Source organism: Calypte anna, chromosome 14 (assembly GCF_003957555.1).
Source record: "Calypte anna isolate BGI_N300 chromosome 14, bCalAnn1_v1.p, whole genome shotgun sequence".
NCBI lineage: Eukaryota > Metazoa > Chordata > Aves > Apodiformes > Trochilidae > Calypte > Calypte anna.
In genome coordinates, this window is record NC_044260.1 from 10,669,279 (window position 1) to 10,688,012 (window position 18,734).

The 18,734-nt window shown below is 36.8% G+C and overlaps 1 protein-coding gene across 1 annotated transcript in view; it reads left to right on the forward strand.

Moving 5' to 3' along the window:
- The window catches only part of IQCK (IQ motif containing K), a 36,327-nt gene extending 17,666 nt beyond the window's left edge, over positions 1-18,661 (forward strand). The window contains exons 7-9 of the mRNA XM_030460212.1: positions 289-373; positions 4,071-4,182; positions 16,732-18,661. Of these exons, the coding sequence (XP_030316072.1) occupies positions 289-373; positions 4,071-4,182; positions 16,732-16,793 (259 nt within the window). The 3' untranslated portion in view covers positions 16,794-18,661. The remainder of the gene's footprint in view (positions 1-288; positions 374-4,070; positions 4,183-16,731) is intronic.
- Positions 18,662-18,734: the final 73 nt, after the last annotated feature.

Below are 18,734 nucleotides of genomic sequence, written 5' to 3' on the forward strand. Positions count from 1 at the left end.
CTCACCATAATAGTGAAAATGTTTAATCCCTGTAGGAGAATGAGAAGGGGCACTGCAGCTGATGTGCCATTTGTATGCTGCTGTTTTAAAGAAATTATTGTAGTGTGCATATTGCAGAACAGATTTTTAAAAGGAGATATTGTTTACACCTCTTATCTTTGGAGCAATAAGAAATTGTATCTTTTAAGCTCCTGACCAACCTTTCTCTTTTTTATAAAATATAGTTTTAGGGAATTAAGTATTTTATATTTACAGGCTGTTTACAAAACACTACTTTTTTTTTTTAAGTCCTAGGCGACCGGTTCCACTATCTCTCCGTCTTTCAGAAGAAGCAGCAAGCATCATAATTCAGTCCTTCTGGAGAGGTTATCGGGTAAGAGGAATCTATAATTATTTTGCTTGATGTTGAAAACTGTGAAGGCCTGAGGGAAAATCCTTACATAAATTTTAAGTAGGAGGTACTATAAATAGCTCCCGAGACCCCCATGGTTCATTGGCTTTGGATGTTCCTCTGCCTTATGCCCAGTGACTCCAATTTTTTCACAGGAATCTATGCTGATGTGATCTCACTGTTTTCATCAGCAACAGAAAATTCACAGAAATTTGTTTTTCAAAAGTACAATTAACACTGAACAATTTGGGAGATTTTTTGTTTGTGTTGTTTTTTTGTTGTTTGTTTGTTATCTAGCTACAGAGATAAAGTGTTGTTTTGCTTCAGGCAGGGATAGGTGAGTGAATGTGGAGATGCAGAGAGAGGCCTGGTGAGGGCTGTTAAAAAATGAAAGCATACAAAGGAGAAAAAATTGAGACCAAGAATGAGACAGGAGATTTAGGGGAAGCATAAAGGGTGTTGCTGAAGGAAAGGGGAAACAGAATGGCAAGCAGATGTTGCAAGTTGTACAAGTAATTCAACACTAACACAATACCAATTTAAGGCAGAAAAGCAAGGCTCATAAAACAAATACAAATAAAAGTGCTGTTGCTATTATTTTGGCTGAGCTTAGGGTATGAAATAAATTATTTTGAAAATCCTGAGCAGATTCTGTCAAATACTTCTTTCAGAGGGTCTAGCACCTTCACACCTTGGGAAGAAGTGAACTTGAAATTTGTGAGACTTTGGTGACAAACTCTTTGCCTTCCTTGAAGTTAAATCTTGTAAATAACCTTCAGATATATCAGTAATTTTGTTGTGATGGAAGGTGAGATAGCTGAGCACATCAGGTGTTGTTTAAATAACATATAGTGTAAAATACTCTGTTAAGTTCTTCTGTACTCCTTTTATAACAAGCATGTATATATGAGTGGCTGCTATAATGAGTGCCATGCAGCCAAAGATTATGAAAAACCTTGAAATGATCATCTCGACTGATAGATTTTTGTGATGCTTTTCTTTACTTTTCCTTTTTTAAGCAGAGATAGCATTGACACTAACATTAATTAGCACTGACAGTATCCCTGCAGGCATCCTTCCACTGGAGGGGCAAGGCAAATGTTAGCCACTAACAGGGAGAGGCAAACCCAGGAGCTCACAGATGTATTCCCTGTTCTTTACAGCAAGTGTAGATTTAATCCAAGTGGCTTGGAACTCTCTTTTCAAAGTTTTCTCCAGTGTTTCATGCATTGCTGGTCTGCAGGAGATTCACATCTCTTGTTTAGACAAAGATTCTTGATACTTTGATTATTTGCCTGGTGATTTTGCTGCCAAGTTGTGGCTTTTTATTCATGGTAGAATCTCACTCTGATTACAAAATAGAGACTACTTTCTGAGAAATTATCACAGCTATACTAAATTCATAATAATTAAAATTAATAATCTGTTTAGTGTATTTGGGACGTATATTGATAGTATTTTGTTCAGTTTCTGTTACCTGTTTTACTGCAGGTGTTGTATCTGTGTTTCTTTTTCTCTTTCACTTGTCTAAAAATTTTTTTTTTGTGGGAGCTCACATTCACTGCTTGGATTTAATGTTGGACTTTGGAGTATTTGATTATCTGACCATGCTTTAATCTCAGAGCCCTGTATTTTGCTGTGTCTTTCCCTATTCTTTCACTGGCTTATTTATTATACTTGTCTTTTATCTGTTAACAGTTAAAAGTTGTCTTAATTTTCAATATTTAGAGATAACTGTGATCCTGTCATGGGCCAAAATACAGGTCTGGCATAGCTGCAGTTGTAAATCAACACTTCATTTTTTCAAAAATATTACATTTAGACATAGAGGTAGTAATTTATCTTCCTGCCTCTTTCTGTTGCTGTCATTTATGTGTACCATAAGCACTTCCTTGACCCTTCCTGTGCAGATAAACTGCAACTCCATGTAATAGGAAATGATGGATTTTATATAAGCATACGTGACACTATAGAGGAAAAAAATGCTCTTGCAACCAAAAGAAACTATCCCATGCTTAGTATTATATTTTGTTTTTGAAAATAATATTTGATGGATTTAATAGAAAATAGTTTGGGGTTTTTTTTATGGAGCTGGAAAACAGATCACTAGTAACAGTAACTTTTAAATATTTTTTAATTTTCATATCAGCCTTGTAAGAACTTCATAAAAGTTGTATAGGAGGCAATACAGAACTATATTGGTATAATGGGATATTATTAGACACCTAAGAAGTATCTGAAGTCAAGTCACTGAATAAAAGTCTTGCCTGTCTTTATTGATCATGGAGCCTTTTACTCTCTTTCTGCTGTGCCAGTGCACTATCTGAAATACAGCAAGTTATCTTCTAAGTGGATTGAAAAGTGCTGTGTGAGTTCAGCTGCTGTCCATTGCATTCTTAGCTGTACCACAAAGGAGAAATTCTGGGTGGAAAAGAATACTTTTGATAAATAATTCATGTTGTTTTCTTTAAAGTTTGAGTGTTTGGGGGTTTGATTTGTTTTGTTGGGGTTTGTTTGTTGTTTTTTTTTTTTAAAATGTGTCCAGTAGAAACCAGACTTATTGCTTCTTTGTTCTACTGTGTTGTTCAACTTTAGCCTGAATTACTAGGGCATCAAGTCCCAGAACAAAGACATGTTGTATCTGTAACATTTAGAAAAAAGCAGAACCTGCATTTTTAAATAAATATAATAATTTGAGTATGACACTAAGAGAGTAATCACTTACCAATGTCTAAGCTAAAACTAGCATGTCCCCTTCCCACTGCTGTCAGAGGGTCAGTCTCTCTCTTGGATTTTTGCTCTAGAAGTGGAGGCAGTAATTCTGTGAGTGCTGAGGTAGACAACTGACAACCTAATTAACCAAATCCTGCTTAGAACAAATCTAAGTAGCAGAATGGTAAAAGCTGTTGATGCAAAGCTACCTCTTTCTTATATTAGTAGGATCTACACCAGTGCAACAGCAGTAATAGAAGAATTCAACTTACATCTTAAATGGAGTTAAGGCCTGGGGCTATTGTCATTTCATATGGAAGCAGAATTACACTGTTCATAGGGGTGATTGACAAAGATAAATATAATGTAATGCATTCCAATTTCTTCAAATAACAGATTAATGGCTCTCCTGTTGGTGAAAATTGTACAGCTGGGGTTGTCAGTAAGCCTATTTGCAGCTGGTAGCAGGTGTGAATCAGTTTGCTGGAATAAATTTCCTGCTGTATGACCCTTCATGCTCTCCTCTGCTCTATTATGTTGGTCAATGGGTTGTTTTTATAGTGATCTGGTTTTCTAAAGGCACTAATACCCTTCAGCATAATGCTTTAAATCTTAATTAACTTAGAGAATAAGCATCTCACTGCAGCACATTCTCATGAGTCCTTGCTAATCAAAATGATCCCTTAATTGGCATTTATTTTCAATGGGGTTTGACAATTACGTGGTTTTTATTTCTTTTTAAGTTAAAAACTGTAGACCTCTGAGGTTGGGCTTTTATATCAGGCCCTGAAAAGAGGATGGATGTCATGTATTTGACCAGCCTCAGCTCCACAAAAAGAATTGTCTTATTGTCTTGGGTACATGGATATACATAATTTTAATTTTTAAATTACATAATTTTAATTACATAATTTTAACTTAATTACATAAGTTTAATTTTTAAACTAAGATTTTTTCCCTTTCTCAGGTCCGTTGCAATGATGAAATACAAGAGTTACGTCAGTGGCAAAAGCAGCTGAGAGAGAAGAACAACATCCGTGAAACAGTGAAGCAGTTCTGGGCTAAGCAGGAAGCCAAAGGTAGGTGAATTAAACTGTATATTGTAATGATTTTTCTTTTTACATGAAGTGGTCAATTTTTATGTTTTGAGTTGTATTAAGAAATAGGACACACACTAAGACACAAATCACAGGTGAGAAGGCAGTGTCTGTTGGAAATGCCTGGCTGCTTCTGTACAGTCACTGCTAACTCTAAGTTAGTTGCTTAGTGGCAACCAAAAAGATAGGACTGGGTCAAAGCTCAGTAATTTGAGGGGACTACGACTGTGCTGGCATAGTATATCCTAAGGCAGGATCAGACCTCTACTGGCTAAATAACATCTAAACACTGATTTTAACCAGGAGAGTTGTACAGTTTCTTTGAACTGGGGGATTTCTATCTGGTAAATGTTCTAGTGGCATTTTCCTGCAGTTATTTATAGCAGAAGTTGGCTTGTACAATGTAAAAATAGAAAACAAACCCAAACAACACAGTATGATTGCCAAGGGAAATGAGTCAAGATTGCTTTAAGAACTGATGCAGGATTATGTTTCCTTTTCACCCTGACTGTGGATTAGGCATTACTGACAGGGCCAAAGTTATCATTCACTGCCTCAGGCACAGTGGTGTAATAATGATTATTTCCCAGCCTCTCTGTCTGCTAATGCAGGAGGATTCAGTAGCTCCTTGATCATCTATATTTTGTCAGTCTCTATGGGTTAAACTTAAATATGACACATGTAGGGATGGGAACTCCATGCCAATAGGTAGAGGTGAGAAGAGGTTCAGCTGTATTGTTCAAGTGTTGAAGAGGGAAGATTCTGTTGTACCAGGCACCACTGGTGGCACTGGTGGAGATCTATTCTCAGATGAATGATCTTTGTCCTGAACCCCATAACACCATTCAGGGTGCAGTTTCACAGTCAGTTGGATCAAACTGGGAGCTTCCAAAAGGGTTGGGCCCACTCTGTAGCTCTTGCATCAATTTTTGTAACTAGTTTGGGTCAGTGAGGGGCTTTATTATGGGACAGGTTAGTTTTTCACCATGTTGTTACCACACGCTGTATCTAACCCACAGCTTGGTTAAATTGAGCAGAATGTGAGGTGGCATTGTGTCTGAGGATGTGCCAATCTGTTTAAAAGGAGTTAAAAGCTGGGGTCAAGTCATGGCTTAGACCTCTTCACCTGAGTACACAAAAGCACATGTATCCATGCTCTCATTCTAAGCCTTGTTTTTATGGGACTTCACTGAAAAAAGAATGAGTTAGTCTTGAATCCCTGCAGTGTGAGTGAGTATAGAGTCAGGTTTCTGTGAAAGGTTTTAAAATGCTGAATCCTGGTCAGTTAGACACCTACTATCCAGAAAAATCTACAACTCTGGGTTTCAAGTGACAGAAAATTGCTGATGTGGAAGCTGGAATTAGGCAGCTTCATCACAATGGGAGGTTTCTATCCTCTGTGTTCCCTAATGACCTAGGCAGCTTTCACTAGGCATTGAATGTAAGTGGGTCACCATTTGGAGATTTCCTCTATGCTGTCTCTATAGACCATGCCATTGTTTCAGTGGTTCACCTTCAGGTGCCCAGTTTCTACATATTTAAAGTCTAAGCTGCAACATGGAATATTTCCTATTGGATCCTCCTCCAAATGCTTTTTTTTCTTTCCTTGTTTGCTATGCAGCTTAAGTGTTCTTTTTAATTAACTGGAGTTACTGTACTTGTGCACAGATCTGAGAGAGGGTATTCTGGAGCTGTTTGACATCTTCACAGTATACTTCATGTTGACTGTAGTTTTTAAAATATCCATACAAAATAATACTTATCATCCATGCTGTTGCAATGGCAGTTTATGACTAGAGTGTTGCAGTTCTTTGATGACTTCAGTCTTCATGATGGAAGCAGTACTTGAACACAATTCTGTCAGCTGCAAGCTTAGAGCTAGAAGATGAAACAAAATACTAACAAGTAGCAGCATACAAAAATTAGAAGATCTGCAATCAGTTGATTCAAATTTACTATCATAAAATTAATCACATTATAAATTTAAAAAATAAAAGTCAAACTCTTCTCCTTGTAATATGTCTATAGTTCTGTCAGTGTTAATTGCTGAAAAATTGCATTCCTGAAAGTGATGATAGAAGATGACTTAGCAGGCTTCCTAATTCATTTTATATTATTGCAGTTTAATCTTGGTAGGTTTGGCTCTTTGCTTTCAATTTATTATCTTTCACATCATTTCATCAAGCCATGTTTTTTCACATATTCCATTGTCCTTCATGCAGAGTTGCAAATGCAAACTTTTCTCATTTATTTCTATGAAGTAAAACTTGTAAAGGTGGAAAAGGATGTGTATGCTCTTAGATGATTACACACTTTTTTTTATAGTCTTTATATGTGTGAAATCTTAAAGGTGAAAATGACCAGTGCATTTTTAGAGGGCAGGATTAAACCATTTTTGAAATGTTGCAAGTAAGAAAAGTGGGGGCTGAGAGATGTGTGGACTGTGTCATTTGACATTTGAATTGATTTAATGAAAACCTGTCTCTGAAGAAGTTTACTCTTTTTATTAGTTGATATTTATGTTGTTTTGGAAAGTAATGTGGTGCTAAGATTTCTTTTGCCTTCTTTGCCAATTGTTTCAAGAGGAAAAACATATTTCCTTTTAATCACTCTCATGGAGCTTTTCTGTCACCAAATCAATTATTTTAGGACTCCAGGACATGCAGCTGTTTCATCACTTCAAAGAAGGTTGTAAAACTGCCCCTTCTCAATTTTTTTCATAAGCTAGTGCAGGTTCATATTGCTTATTTCGTGTTAGCTTTCAATATTACCACAATGTTTCTGTAATTCCTTAACTGGGCTCTGCTAAATTAAGAGTATCCATACATAAAATTCCCTTGGGGCCCAGACAGATGGCTATTTGGAAACAGCTGTACTACTTTGAAAGTTACTGTCCAGGGGTCTTCATTATCAGTCTCAGTTATGATGCCATCATTAATTTTGTTAGTGCTCCAGCTGCTCTTATTTCTGCTATTATTATTCTGCTGTTTATTAATGTCACGAAACCCTATTTCACTGTGAAGTCAGCTAGAGCCATTTAAACTGCTTTTATTCAAGCTAACCCAGCTGACTTTTTGCACTGAAGTGGATTGTGAACTCTCATACAATGATGAATAGCATAATGCAACTACTTCTTAGCCTTGTCTTTCTGTGCATTTGGTTTGATCAAATTAATTAATTCAGTTAATTCAATTAATCCCCTTTAATTAAACTGCTGAGCTCTTCACATCGAGCAGGACAAAGCATTTATTGTTGCTATAAACTCAGAAGTCACAAATGAAGCATTAAGATTCATGATCAAAAGAAAAATAAGAAAAACATTTTTAAATAGATACAACAATTCATTATAAAGTTAACTATGTTAAGAACAGTAATGAAGTATCTCTTCAATTTGTACATGACTTTAACCCTGTTTATTAGATGTTGTAAACAGTGGTGAATCTAACTGTAGGGGATGAATGGTGAGCTGCCAAATAGCTTTTAGAAAATGCTGACTGGAGCAGTAATGTGATTCTATTGACACTACTAGAAAGATCAGCATACCTTCCATGAAAATATCAGCCAGAGACTCAGTTAGTGTGAGCTAACAGTCAGATCCTGCTTTGTTGTGGCTTTCAGCACAATGCTTTGTAAACCTTATTTCACAGATGCATTTTAGGCAAAGATATATAATTTTATGGAAGTATGTTTGTCTATTCTTGACCAGTGTGATATTAAAAAAGGATATTAAGAGGAAATTAGGAGTGTAAACTGATCATAATTAAAAAATCCAAAGGCATACCTAATTGATTTTTCTGGTTTCAGAAAGTGTTAAAACATCCTCTTTGTTATTGAAGCAAACAGTGAAGTTTTAGTTTTCTTTAAAACACAGTCAGAATGAAACACTTCCAAGGATTGTTTCCATAGAGACCAGCAGTATATTTATGGGGCAGTAAAGGTGATCCAACAACTTCTCATTAAAAAGTCAGTCTGGTCCTTACTTGACCAAAGTTTCTGCCATCCTTTCTTTTTCTTGATGTAGCAATGATGGCTTCAGGGTGAGTTGGTTCAGCTGGCAGACCTGACTAACAACTGCTCTTCAGTTCTGCTCTGCTGTGCTTTGAGCTTGTTTTCTGCTGGATCAGCCTGGCAGACTGACTTGCCTGTTAATGACACATCCATACATCCAACATAAGGGAAGAGGTGGAACAGTAACAGAGGGAAGGAAACCTGCCTGGCTGCGAGGGCCACTCGCTTTTGGATCATCTCATCTGTCCTGTGCCCTCTGTGTCATGTGAAACCATCCCCTACATGGTCTGTCTGCTTGGTTTGGTCAGCCAGGCTGTAACCTAGCCTCATATAATCCACTGATTCTCCCCCTGCCTCACAGCATGTTTAAAGCATCTCTTTTTATTTTGGGTGACCTCTTTAATTCAAATTCTCACTGGTGCAAAGAAAAAGGTGTCTTCTTACAGCTTTCAGCTTTTACCTAGGATCACAGAGCTACAGCATTCTAAGCTGATGTTGTTTGATATGCAACTCCACTGCTGCAATATGACATTCCACCAAATGGTCTGGATTTGAGGTGTAATAGCCCTTACTTTTAAGAGTTTTTGCTTTCAGACCAAAAATGGAGAGAGGAGCACAGTGCTGAAGACTCAGTTTAGTATCTTACAGCTTTAGACAAGTAAGGAGGAAGAGAATTCTTTCCATTATTGCACAACTGATAGGATAAATTTATTCCAGAGTATTTTATAGATTTTTTTAAAAAGATAACCTTCTACAAAAAATACAACTAATAAAAAGACAACCTAGTGACTAGCAGATGGGCAAGGGCTTTTTTTTTTTTCTTGTTTTTTTAAGATTATGTCCTTTCTGATTTTGTTATTCCGATGTGCTGAAATGTATTGAAATTGGTGATTTAATAACCTGCATGTTACCATGCATGAGATCATGTTTGGCAGGATGTGACACAGTGGCATACACACAGCAAGCCCTGATTTTGGTTTCATGAGGCTGATCATCTACCATGACATTGTCTGTGCAGGAGAACTTCTTTTCCCAGTGTTCATTTATCTAGGGCTGTCCCATGTTGATTTTGTCACTATCTGCAGCCTAAAATATCCATTTCAAACTGAAACTAGTTGCTACATCTTCTTGTTATCTAACTGGTATTCTACCTGCTCCAGCTGTATTTTTGTTTTAATAATCCCAGAAAGAAATCAGACCTTTGTTTTTTGGTTAATTTTATTTGTGTCCCCATGCAGTGGACAAACCCCATCCAGTTATGATTCTGAGCAGTGTGTTAGGCAGGTGCAGTACTGATAAAATGTCACTGGATATGAAAAATATCTGGCCCACAATGAAAGGAACTTGAAAATATTTCACCTTTTTAGTGAAAATGCCTGAATCTTCATTCATTACTAAATAAAACACTCTTTTGCTACTGTAACAATGGTAATTTCTCTGCTGATGAGCTATTGGAAAGACAATTGGTTCTGTATACAGTGTTAGTGCTTTCAGCTATTTTATTACCTAAGGGCTTTCTTTTCTTCTTACCTGCATAACATTTGTAAAATTTTATTTTAATAACTGGTGTTGTTAGGGAAAATAGTAAAAGAAAATAATAATCCTGGTTTTATGGCAAAGCCAACTGTGACACTATTAGCTGGTAGTTCAGAAAGATCAACCATAGTCTGGGCTTTGCAAGATACTTCTGTAACATTGAATGCACAAAGTGTGTGGAAAATCTAGTTTAAACTGAGACAGAAAATTATCTTCACAGCAGGTGGGGGGGTTCATTTCCAGATAGAGGAGGGAATACTCCTTTACATTCCATTCAGTTTGCCAGCTGTATTTCTCCTTTGTCAGTAGAAATTATTACTCACCTGTGCTGAGAGATTGAAAGTACTTCTTTCATAGAAGGAATCTTTTCATTTGGGAAGATGCAGCCAGCAAAATGCTGAAGAGCTGAAAATGTAGGTGTTCTGTCACTGGAAAATCCTTGAAAATATGAATGAGCTTCTAGATAAAGAGGAGAACATCTGTATTTATTAGCACTAGAGCAGGAACAGATGCACGGAGTGGAGAAGCAAGGAAATGCAGTAACTCATACAGCTGTGATCTGTCTCCACCTGAATTAGGAGGAAGGAGTCAAAAGCAAAACGTGGTTACCCTAGGTAAGCTGAATAGGGAAAGTCTAATCTGCAGGCTATTGAAGGATGGCTGCATGTAATCATATCAACATAAATAACCATATCACATCAAAGCAGAATGGATTGAGGAAAGGAAAAATGTTCAGTACCAAGAAAAAAAGCTATGCTGAAACTGACTAGAATTAATTCCATAACAAATGAACATAATATTCATGTGCTCTAATGGATCCTCATTAATGGAGGAAATGAAATTAAATTCACATACGTGTTTGCAGGACTGCATATTTCCCAAGGAAAGACTGAAAATGTGATACATATATATATAAATGGAATGTCTTACATGAGGCTTAAATTAAAATATACTGTGGGTAGTAATGCTGGATTAGGGAAAGACATAGTCCACATGTAGGATTTCTTAAAGACTGCACCTGTCTGGTTTATTTAGGAAAATTCAGCTCAGTAAACTGAGCTTGCTTGCTTCCTTTCTTTGTGTCTTTTTTCCACTTCTACCAAAGGGTTGAAATGTAGTAATTTTTGAGGAAAATTTTAAATAAAAGATTTTGTCTGTAATTTCATCTTCCATCATTCTACTGTAGCTTTAATTCTTTAATATAATTATGGATTTCTTTTAAGTGGTGACCTCCCTGTATCCAAGGGTTTTACACTTTTAATATATATTATATTATATAACATATATGCATACACATCTCTATTAATGTCTGACATTCTGTAGGTAAGATTTATTTTAAACTAAGCTATATAGAACAGTTTAAAGTGGAAGGGTACTTGGCAGAAGGACACTGCAGTTAATTTAACTTTGTTTCTTTAAGGGAAGTTACTTTATTTACATGTAGTCAGTTATTTCTTTCTGAAAACAAAAGTGTTGCAGTCAAAATGATTGAAAATGAGTCATATGTGTGATTGCTTCTGATTTAAAAGCACATGTGTAAGTTTTCAGTTACACAAAAGACCTTAACATTTATTAAAAAAAAAATAATCCAAGAACAAAGCCATGCTGATAGCTGAGTATGTGGTGGTTTTCATCAAGCCCAATTCAAGATGCTTGAGATGTTTCTGAAAGTTTAATCTTGGCACTAACAGCTGAGAATGTAGTGATAAAAGTCATAAGACTCATGATGCAGATTCCACTTTATTCATCCACACCCCGGACTCAGACATCTTTGAAAAGATTACAGTAACATTTAATTTCTGAAACTACGTTGGGAATGTTTGGGGGAAAAAAAAAGTTAGATGATCATTTACAAAAGCTACAAAATACGTGAGCTTCTGAACTGTGCTTGTACAGACACAGCAGTGCATCTGTTAGCACAAGTCTGAAGTAATCCTCCAGTTCCAAAGCTGTATTTTTACCAATCAGTCTGCACTTGTTAATAATGTTTTGTAACAAAAGACAGACAATTGCACTTTGTCATTTCTGTGATTATTTAAACGTAAATCTTTTAGTTTGCTTCTGTAAAGGAGAGGAGAAATTCTTCATGGGTTTTGCAGGTTTTTTTCTTCTGTGTTCAATATACTCATGAAAAAATGGGAGCATTTTTGCTGACTAATTCTGGTGTTTTTTGTAATCATTTAGGTGTGCAAAACCAAAATGGCTATTTAAATCTAAGAGATTAGTTAAAAACCTCAAGAAAAGGGTGTCACTAGTTAAAATGTAAAACCTACAAAGAGTTCTGCAGCAAAACTAAGCTTAAATTAAAAAAAAAAAAAAAAAGGAGGTGAGGAAGGAATGAAAAGACCATGAACTGTTATTATCTGAAAATATGATTCAGAGATTAGCAAAGAAGTGGGCAATAGACTGCAGAACATACAAGCCACCTGCCCCAGGCTCTTCTTTAAACCTAGACTGCAGTATTAGTCACTCAGTCTTTTTCAATATAGTTGGTTTTTTTTTTTACTTGATTATTTTTTTTAATGTGTGTAGGAGTTTAAATTTGGTGACCTTACAGAACCTTTCATATTTTCCAAGTAGGAAGCATTCCAGAAACAAGAAGGGCTGATGGGTGCAAATGCTGTTTTCATGAAGCTGCCCAGCAAATCTGGCATTCTGGTCTTCTGCCTATGTTGATTTCTCCTTGTAAATCCCAAAATGCTTTTTGCAGAGGATTTCCCACTCTAAAGGATTTCTCTCCTTTTCTGGTCAGTTCTTTCTATTTTCACTGTTCTCTTTCTCTCTTGTGACTATGGACATGGAAAAACCCTGCATCAGTCAGATGCACTGAAGATGGACTGGTTGCCTTCATTCTCTGCTCTGCTCTAATTCCTGATCTGTCTGTGAAAATATTAGGAGAGCCTCGTGCATTGCACAAATTCAGCTGGAGCTGTTTCAGTCCTTTTTTCCCATCTCCATTACTGGATGCTCTTGTTTGGGAGTCTCCTGTATGTCAGTTCTTGCTTCTCAATCTAATCCTGAGTGATTTAAATGCCTTGAAATTGTTTGTTCTCTAAAGTCATAGAGGCAAGATGAAAAGTTTTGCAAATTCTGTTGCTAATTTGGAGAAGTAGGTTTCTCCTGTCACTTCTGTACATTCATTTTGCAGAAGCCTCTCTGATGAGTGGTCCTCTGACAGTTCCATTTCAGATTCATGAGTAGCAGGCATGTCTAGGGGTATAAAATTTTTGCCTTATTTTTGGGGTTGTTGGTTTTTTTTTAACGTATCTTTTCCAATACATCCTTTTCCTCTCACTAGTGGCTGAAGATTTCCTGAAGTGAAAAGTGAAAAGTTTCACTAATAATTGCCTACATTTCTACATCCAATAGTAAAAGGCTAAAATTAAACATGCTTTATTAAGGAACTGTCTCTTTAAAAGTCAGGTCTTATTTCAGACAGATTGCTGGTGACTCCAGTTTCATGTTCAGGCTTCTTTGGCATTTCATTGGGAGGCTAGGGTGAAACTCCTTTCTATATATATTTTTTACTCTAAGCCCCTGGTAATAAGTTATTCCAATAGATTTTCTTTAATGGATTTTCATCTTCTTAGGGTCTGAGTCGATGATATTTTTCATTACTGATTTCAAATGTTTAAATTACCAAATGTAATTCTCAGACTTCCTATTTAAGCAGCATAAAGAGTGTGGGTGTATCAACCTTTCATAAGCTACTGTCACAAACCAGTTGTATCATACAGTGTTGTATAAAGTAGGTCATAGTTTGTTCAGTGTTCTGCTGAAACAACCAAGTCTCAAACCAGAATGTCAGTCCTGATTCTTTATTAGAGCATTAAGATGAGAAAATTGCCTTTGTTATTCAAAATAGATGGTAAAGACATTTGAACTCAGTAGATGTATAACTAGGACAAAGGCCAATCCTTTGATGTCTAATAGGACTTTAGCAGATTTATGAGTATTCCACTCCCAGAATCTGACCAAAACAGTAAATCCAGATAGATTCAAAGCTAGTGCTTCCTGTAGCTATCATCTGTGCCTCAGCATTGCAACACATACATGATAAACTCTGTCAGATGAGCTGCATTGCCAAGGATCATGACAAGGCAATAGGTAACATTATTATACTCAGAGTAGCAAGTTAAAAATAATAGTTAAGAGTTGTGTTATAACCTCTTCAAAGCAACCCCCACCTCACTTCCAAGGAAATCCTATCACAGTCTCCACTATTGCTTATTCCTGAAATAATGGTCATGGTGTCCTAGGAGTTAGAACGTGTGTGAGTGAAGCACAGTCTAATCAGGTTTGCTCTGTATTAAAAAAAACAAGGCTAATGAGACTGAAACATGAAACAAATGCAACTGTCCTGACAGTGGAAGCCACATGACCTGTATCAATAGAAGCCATACTGGGAGTGAGATATGGGATGTTTTTTTTAAAACTTAACACTATCACAGCACTTACAGGCCTCACTTGCTCTGTGTATTAGGACTTAAACCAGCAGCTGATATTTTAAACCTGTATGAAATACTGTGATGATGCAACCAGTGATCATAATTATATTAATTCTATTTAGATCTTGCATTGCACCCCCTTAAATTAGTGATGAGGCATTCTCTGTAGATAATTTGCCTGCATTCTGTTACACAAACATCTTGGGAGTTCAGGTACTTGTAATTTTCATGGGAGCTGAATCCAGGCTCCTGTGAGAACAGTTATCTTGGCACTGCCCTGAGACAGACAGCACTGCACAGCTGCAGTTGCCACTGAGTAGCTGGCATCCTTGGGCAGTTTGTTCTGCCTGGTTATGTCCATACACCTTTCCCCAGCATGCAGGAAATCTCTGTAAAGAAAAAGAGATGGTGTCTGTGGCAGTAAAATCCTAGTTCATCAATGGCAGGAATCTGTCAGCATAACCACACTGGGAGCAGGGACATGGAGAGTTAAAATGGGAACTGTGATGTTCAAGTGCAACTTGTATTATTTTTGTAAATGCACCTGAAATGAGAGATGAGTCTGTCTCTTACTGTTGGATGAATGACAGGATTCTGAAGTGGTTAAAATTCAGCATATAAATGGTAAGGCTGTTGTTCAGTTTGACATTTACAGTTACCATTGCTTTTAGATGTTGTCTGAAAGAAATGGGCTGGATTATCAGCCAGTATAAATTATTCTAAACTTCATGGGAGCTACGCTGATAAAGAAACTAAACATCTTCCTTGGGCTTTAGATGTTCAGTTTGGGGTGTCACAGCCTGAAAAATACATTTTTTCAATGGAAATTTCTAGTGAAAAGACTTAGCCAGGCAGCTTATTTCCCCATCTTTCCAGCTTCTCTGAATCCTAGGGACATCTTGCTTTTTTTATCTGCATAGGAAGCAAGTATATGTCAAAAACTATTTAAATAACTGCCTGAAACCCAGATTTATGCTGACAACCTGTGCTTCCTGGTTAGTGTGATGTGATTTGAAATTGTTATGCTTAAGTAACACAGGTTATGATAAGACATGGATGCCCCAAACTAAAAGCACTGCTGGCAGCTGCCTAGAACACCTGCTCATTTTAATGCATGCAATCCCTGGGTTTTTTGAACTTGTTGCAGTTTTTGTGAAATACTTGCAAAGGCCAGCCCTGTCTCATCAAGGCATAGCAGGTAAAATTCAATGCAATAATTGGTATTTTGTATATGGGAAATTCATAGTCACATGGGATATTTAATCCACTCTGATTTTTCTCCTAACCAGATGTACAATCAAAAGCCCTAAAATCCAGCAGGGTCTTGTGCCAGCAAGGCACTGGACATGTATTGCCTTGACCATTGTAGAACAGAGGGCACATCCTGCACCTGCAATCAAATCTTGGCTTTCTAAGGTATTGTCTGTGCAGGACAATCATCATCATCCATCACTTTCCTGTATCTTGTCTGTAGGCTGAGCTTCTCCAGGCTGGTAGGGCTTTGAGCCTCTTAAAATTAGCTCGTGGGCCTGTTGCAGCCCAGTGTCCTGGGGAGGTACCAAGGGAATTCTGTTTGCTGGTTTTCAGTTGTATGCCTTGGCAGGGTAACTAAGCTCTCCCAAAACTGTATGCACAAAAGGGGATTTTCTGGGTTTATGGGGCCTTCTTTTTTATGTATAAAACTCCCAACAAACTTGGTTGATGTGAAAGGTGTAGGGTGCAGGTGCATCTCCTGAAGTGCAAGAATTAGAAAACCAGATTTCTGTCTTCATTGACAAAAGAGATTTTGTCTTAAAAGACAAATCATAAAATATTAAGAATGAAATATGACAGCTGAAATAACAGAAGTAGACTGAGGAACCAGACTGTTGTATCAGCAAAAGAAAACATTAGGTTAATCTGTATTACAGTACTCGGAAAGAATACAGAGCTTTGAAAATAGCTTTTGCTAGGGGGTGGGACGTTGTACTTTTATGTAGAGCTTTTGTTCATTTAGAATTGTTTACTCCAGCAAGCAACCCTCTGCTCTTTGTTTGACTTGATTTTTCCCATTTGGCAGACCCTTTGCAATCACATGTATAACATTCTTCTTTCCACTGAGACACAGAAAAACTATTCTTCCTTGACCTTGCTTGTTGTCCTAATGACAAAAATATATTTATATACTAGGTGAACTGTATGACTTCATCACTGACTTTTAATTGAAAAGTCTTCAAAGGAAAAACCTCAAAGAGCTCCTTTTATTTTTTTTTTAACACTCCAGTAGCTTCTTACTAGCAAACAGCTCTGCCCTCAGCTACTTGTGCAGCTCCCACAGATGGCCCTGAGAATTGTGCACAAGTATCTGAGTGCTGAAGCTGTGTCAAAACAAAAAAATGACATGCAGAGAAGAAATAGGTCTTTTGGGTTAGGTGGGGCTGTTCTCTTTATTTATTTATTGAATAACAGACATGCTGTGCAAGTATGGATGTTTACTTTTTTGTTTCTGTGAGGGTTTTGGAGAGTTAAATATACAATATTTTATTTTGTCTGGTTGCAGTGGGAAGCAAAATGGAAGACTCAGGCGAGCAGACACGAGACAGTTCAGCATCTCCATTTTAACCATTTTAACATCTCCATTTCTAACCCTAAGATTTCTCCTCAAAATGACAAAACACAGAGCTCAGGAACTGAAGTTTGTGTTAGAAACACTCTTAGCGGTGTAGCTTAAATTTTTTGTGTTGTAAATCAAAGACAGGTTATTTAAGTACACAACAAGCCAAGACAAAATTCAGTCCTGGTATAAGTTAAAACAGATGGAATTGAACACATGTAGCCTAAAATTTTGCATCTGTGTTTATTTTGTGTACTTGAACACACACATGCATGCTTTTCTGACAGGGACAAAAGTTGGACAAGCTAAAGGGGGTCACACACACATGTAGGCAAGTGTTAAACTAAGGCAGAAATTTTAATTTGGTATAAGTTGGAGTAACTTCACTGACTTCTGCAGACCTGTGACAATTACACACATCCAGGCTCTGTTCATAACTGTCTGATTTTCAGAAACACTGAGCCTCTGCAATTCCAACTGAAGGCAATGAGGGCTAGGATTGCTCTGCACTTCTCCAGGGGGAAAAAAGTCAAAGGCTCTTTTGTTACCACTTATCACATGTGCTGGGAATGTGTAAAATGAAGATCACAGTGATAGCATTTTCAGCAATTTTGTGTGCATGTACTTACGTAAGGTGCAGGCAGAATAAAAACCAGATTAGGTCTTCTGCTAAGGATCCCTTATTACTTTTTAACTCAGTCTTGTCAAGCATAGCCCTATTTAGGCTTCTGTAATCTCACAGAGAAGATATTTGCAGCTCTACTACTAATTCCAGGCAAGTCCATTCCAGGCAACTCCATTCAGCCTCTAGGAGCCAGTTTCCTTTAGTTTAACTTAGTTTAGGTTAACTTTAGTTTAACTTAGCTTATAGTGCACCCACGTTATCAGCATAGGACAGGGCAAAGTTTTAGATGGATTTTAATACCAAATTAACACAAACATTGTAAGTAAATAGTAAAGCCTTTATTCTTGTTAAGAACAGCATTTTGAAAATAAAACATTTGCCCATGCTTTACAACCTTTGTAGTTTTGTATATTTATGTACAGTCATCATGGTACAGATTGATTGTCTTCAAAATCCTTTCAAGATGTACTTAAGATACCAGTATGCAACAATCAGAGGAAAAAAGGGTACGTTATAAAACACACATTAATACATTTAATAAATATATATTATCTATCAAAAATGAGCTTTAGCTCTCATCAATTAATAAAAAGCACCTGCTTTGTAATTCTGTAAGTTGGTAAATAGTCCAATTGTTTTATTATAAAAGCTACAATGCTCCCTTTTGCATGGCCTCTGGTTAGACCCATGGCATCAAGCTCAAACAAAGCCAACCAAGATGCCTGTGTTTCATCTAAGAACAGAATCATCTTGTTCTAGAATATTTCATGTACCTTGTTGACAGACACTGTATGCATTGAGAGTGTTCTTATGATGATGTTACATATTTGCTGGGAAGTGTCAGACACCCTCAACTCTTCTGAATTCAGGACAGGATCTGTAAAGTCTGGCTTTGAACTTTTTTCCAGCCCTTGATCAAAAGCCACTATTTTAAGTCTTATTTCAGTAATAGTTTTTTTCAGATGCTTTTTTGTTTCCCTTTTCTGCATGGAAACACTATGAGCACATAACCATCAAGGGACAACATAGTAGCTTTTATAGTATAAAAGCTAATTATGATTAACTGAACTGTGAAAGGCTTGTGCTTACTTACTTACTATGTTGTTCACAGATGCTCTACATTCTAGATAACTTTCATAAAAGGCAAAAGCAAACAATTTGTTTATTGTAACAAAAATATAAGTTAACATAAAGGTGCCTTTCTTCAATTAGTTTTATTTAGGGCACTTTACATCACAGACTAGGGACCTAAAAAAGAAGTTGCTTATTTCTAGTGGTATAAAGTTGGAAAATAAAGACCCTCCTAATCTATTGCCACACCTTC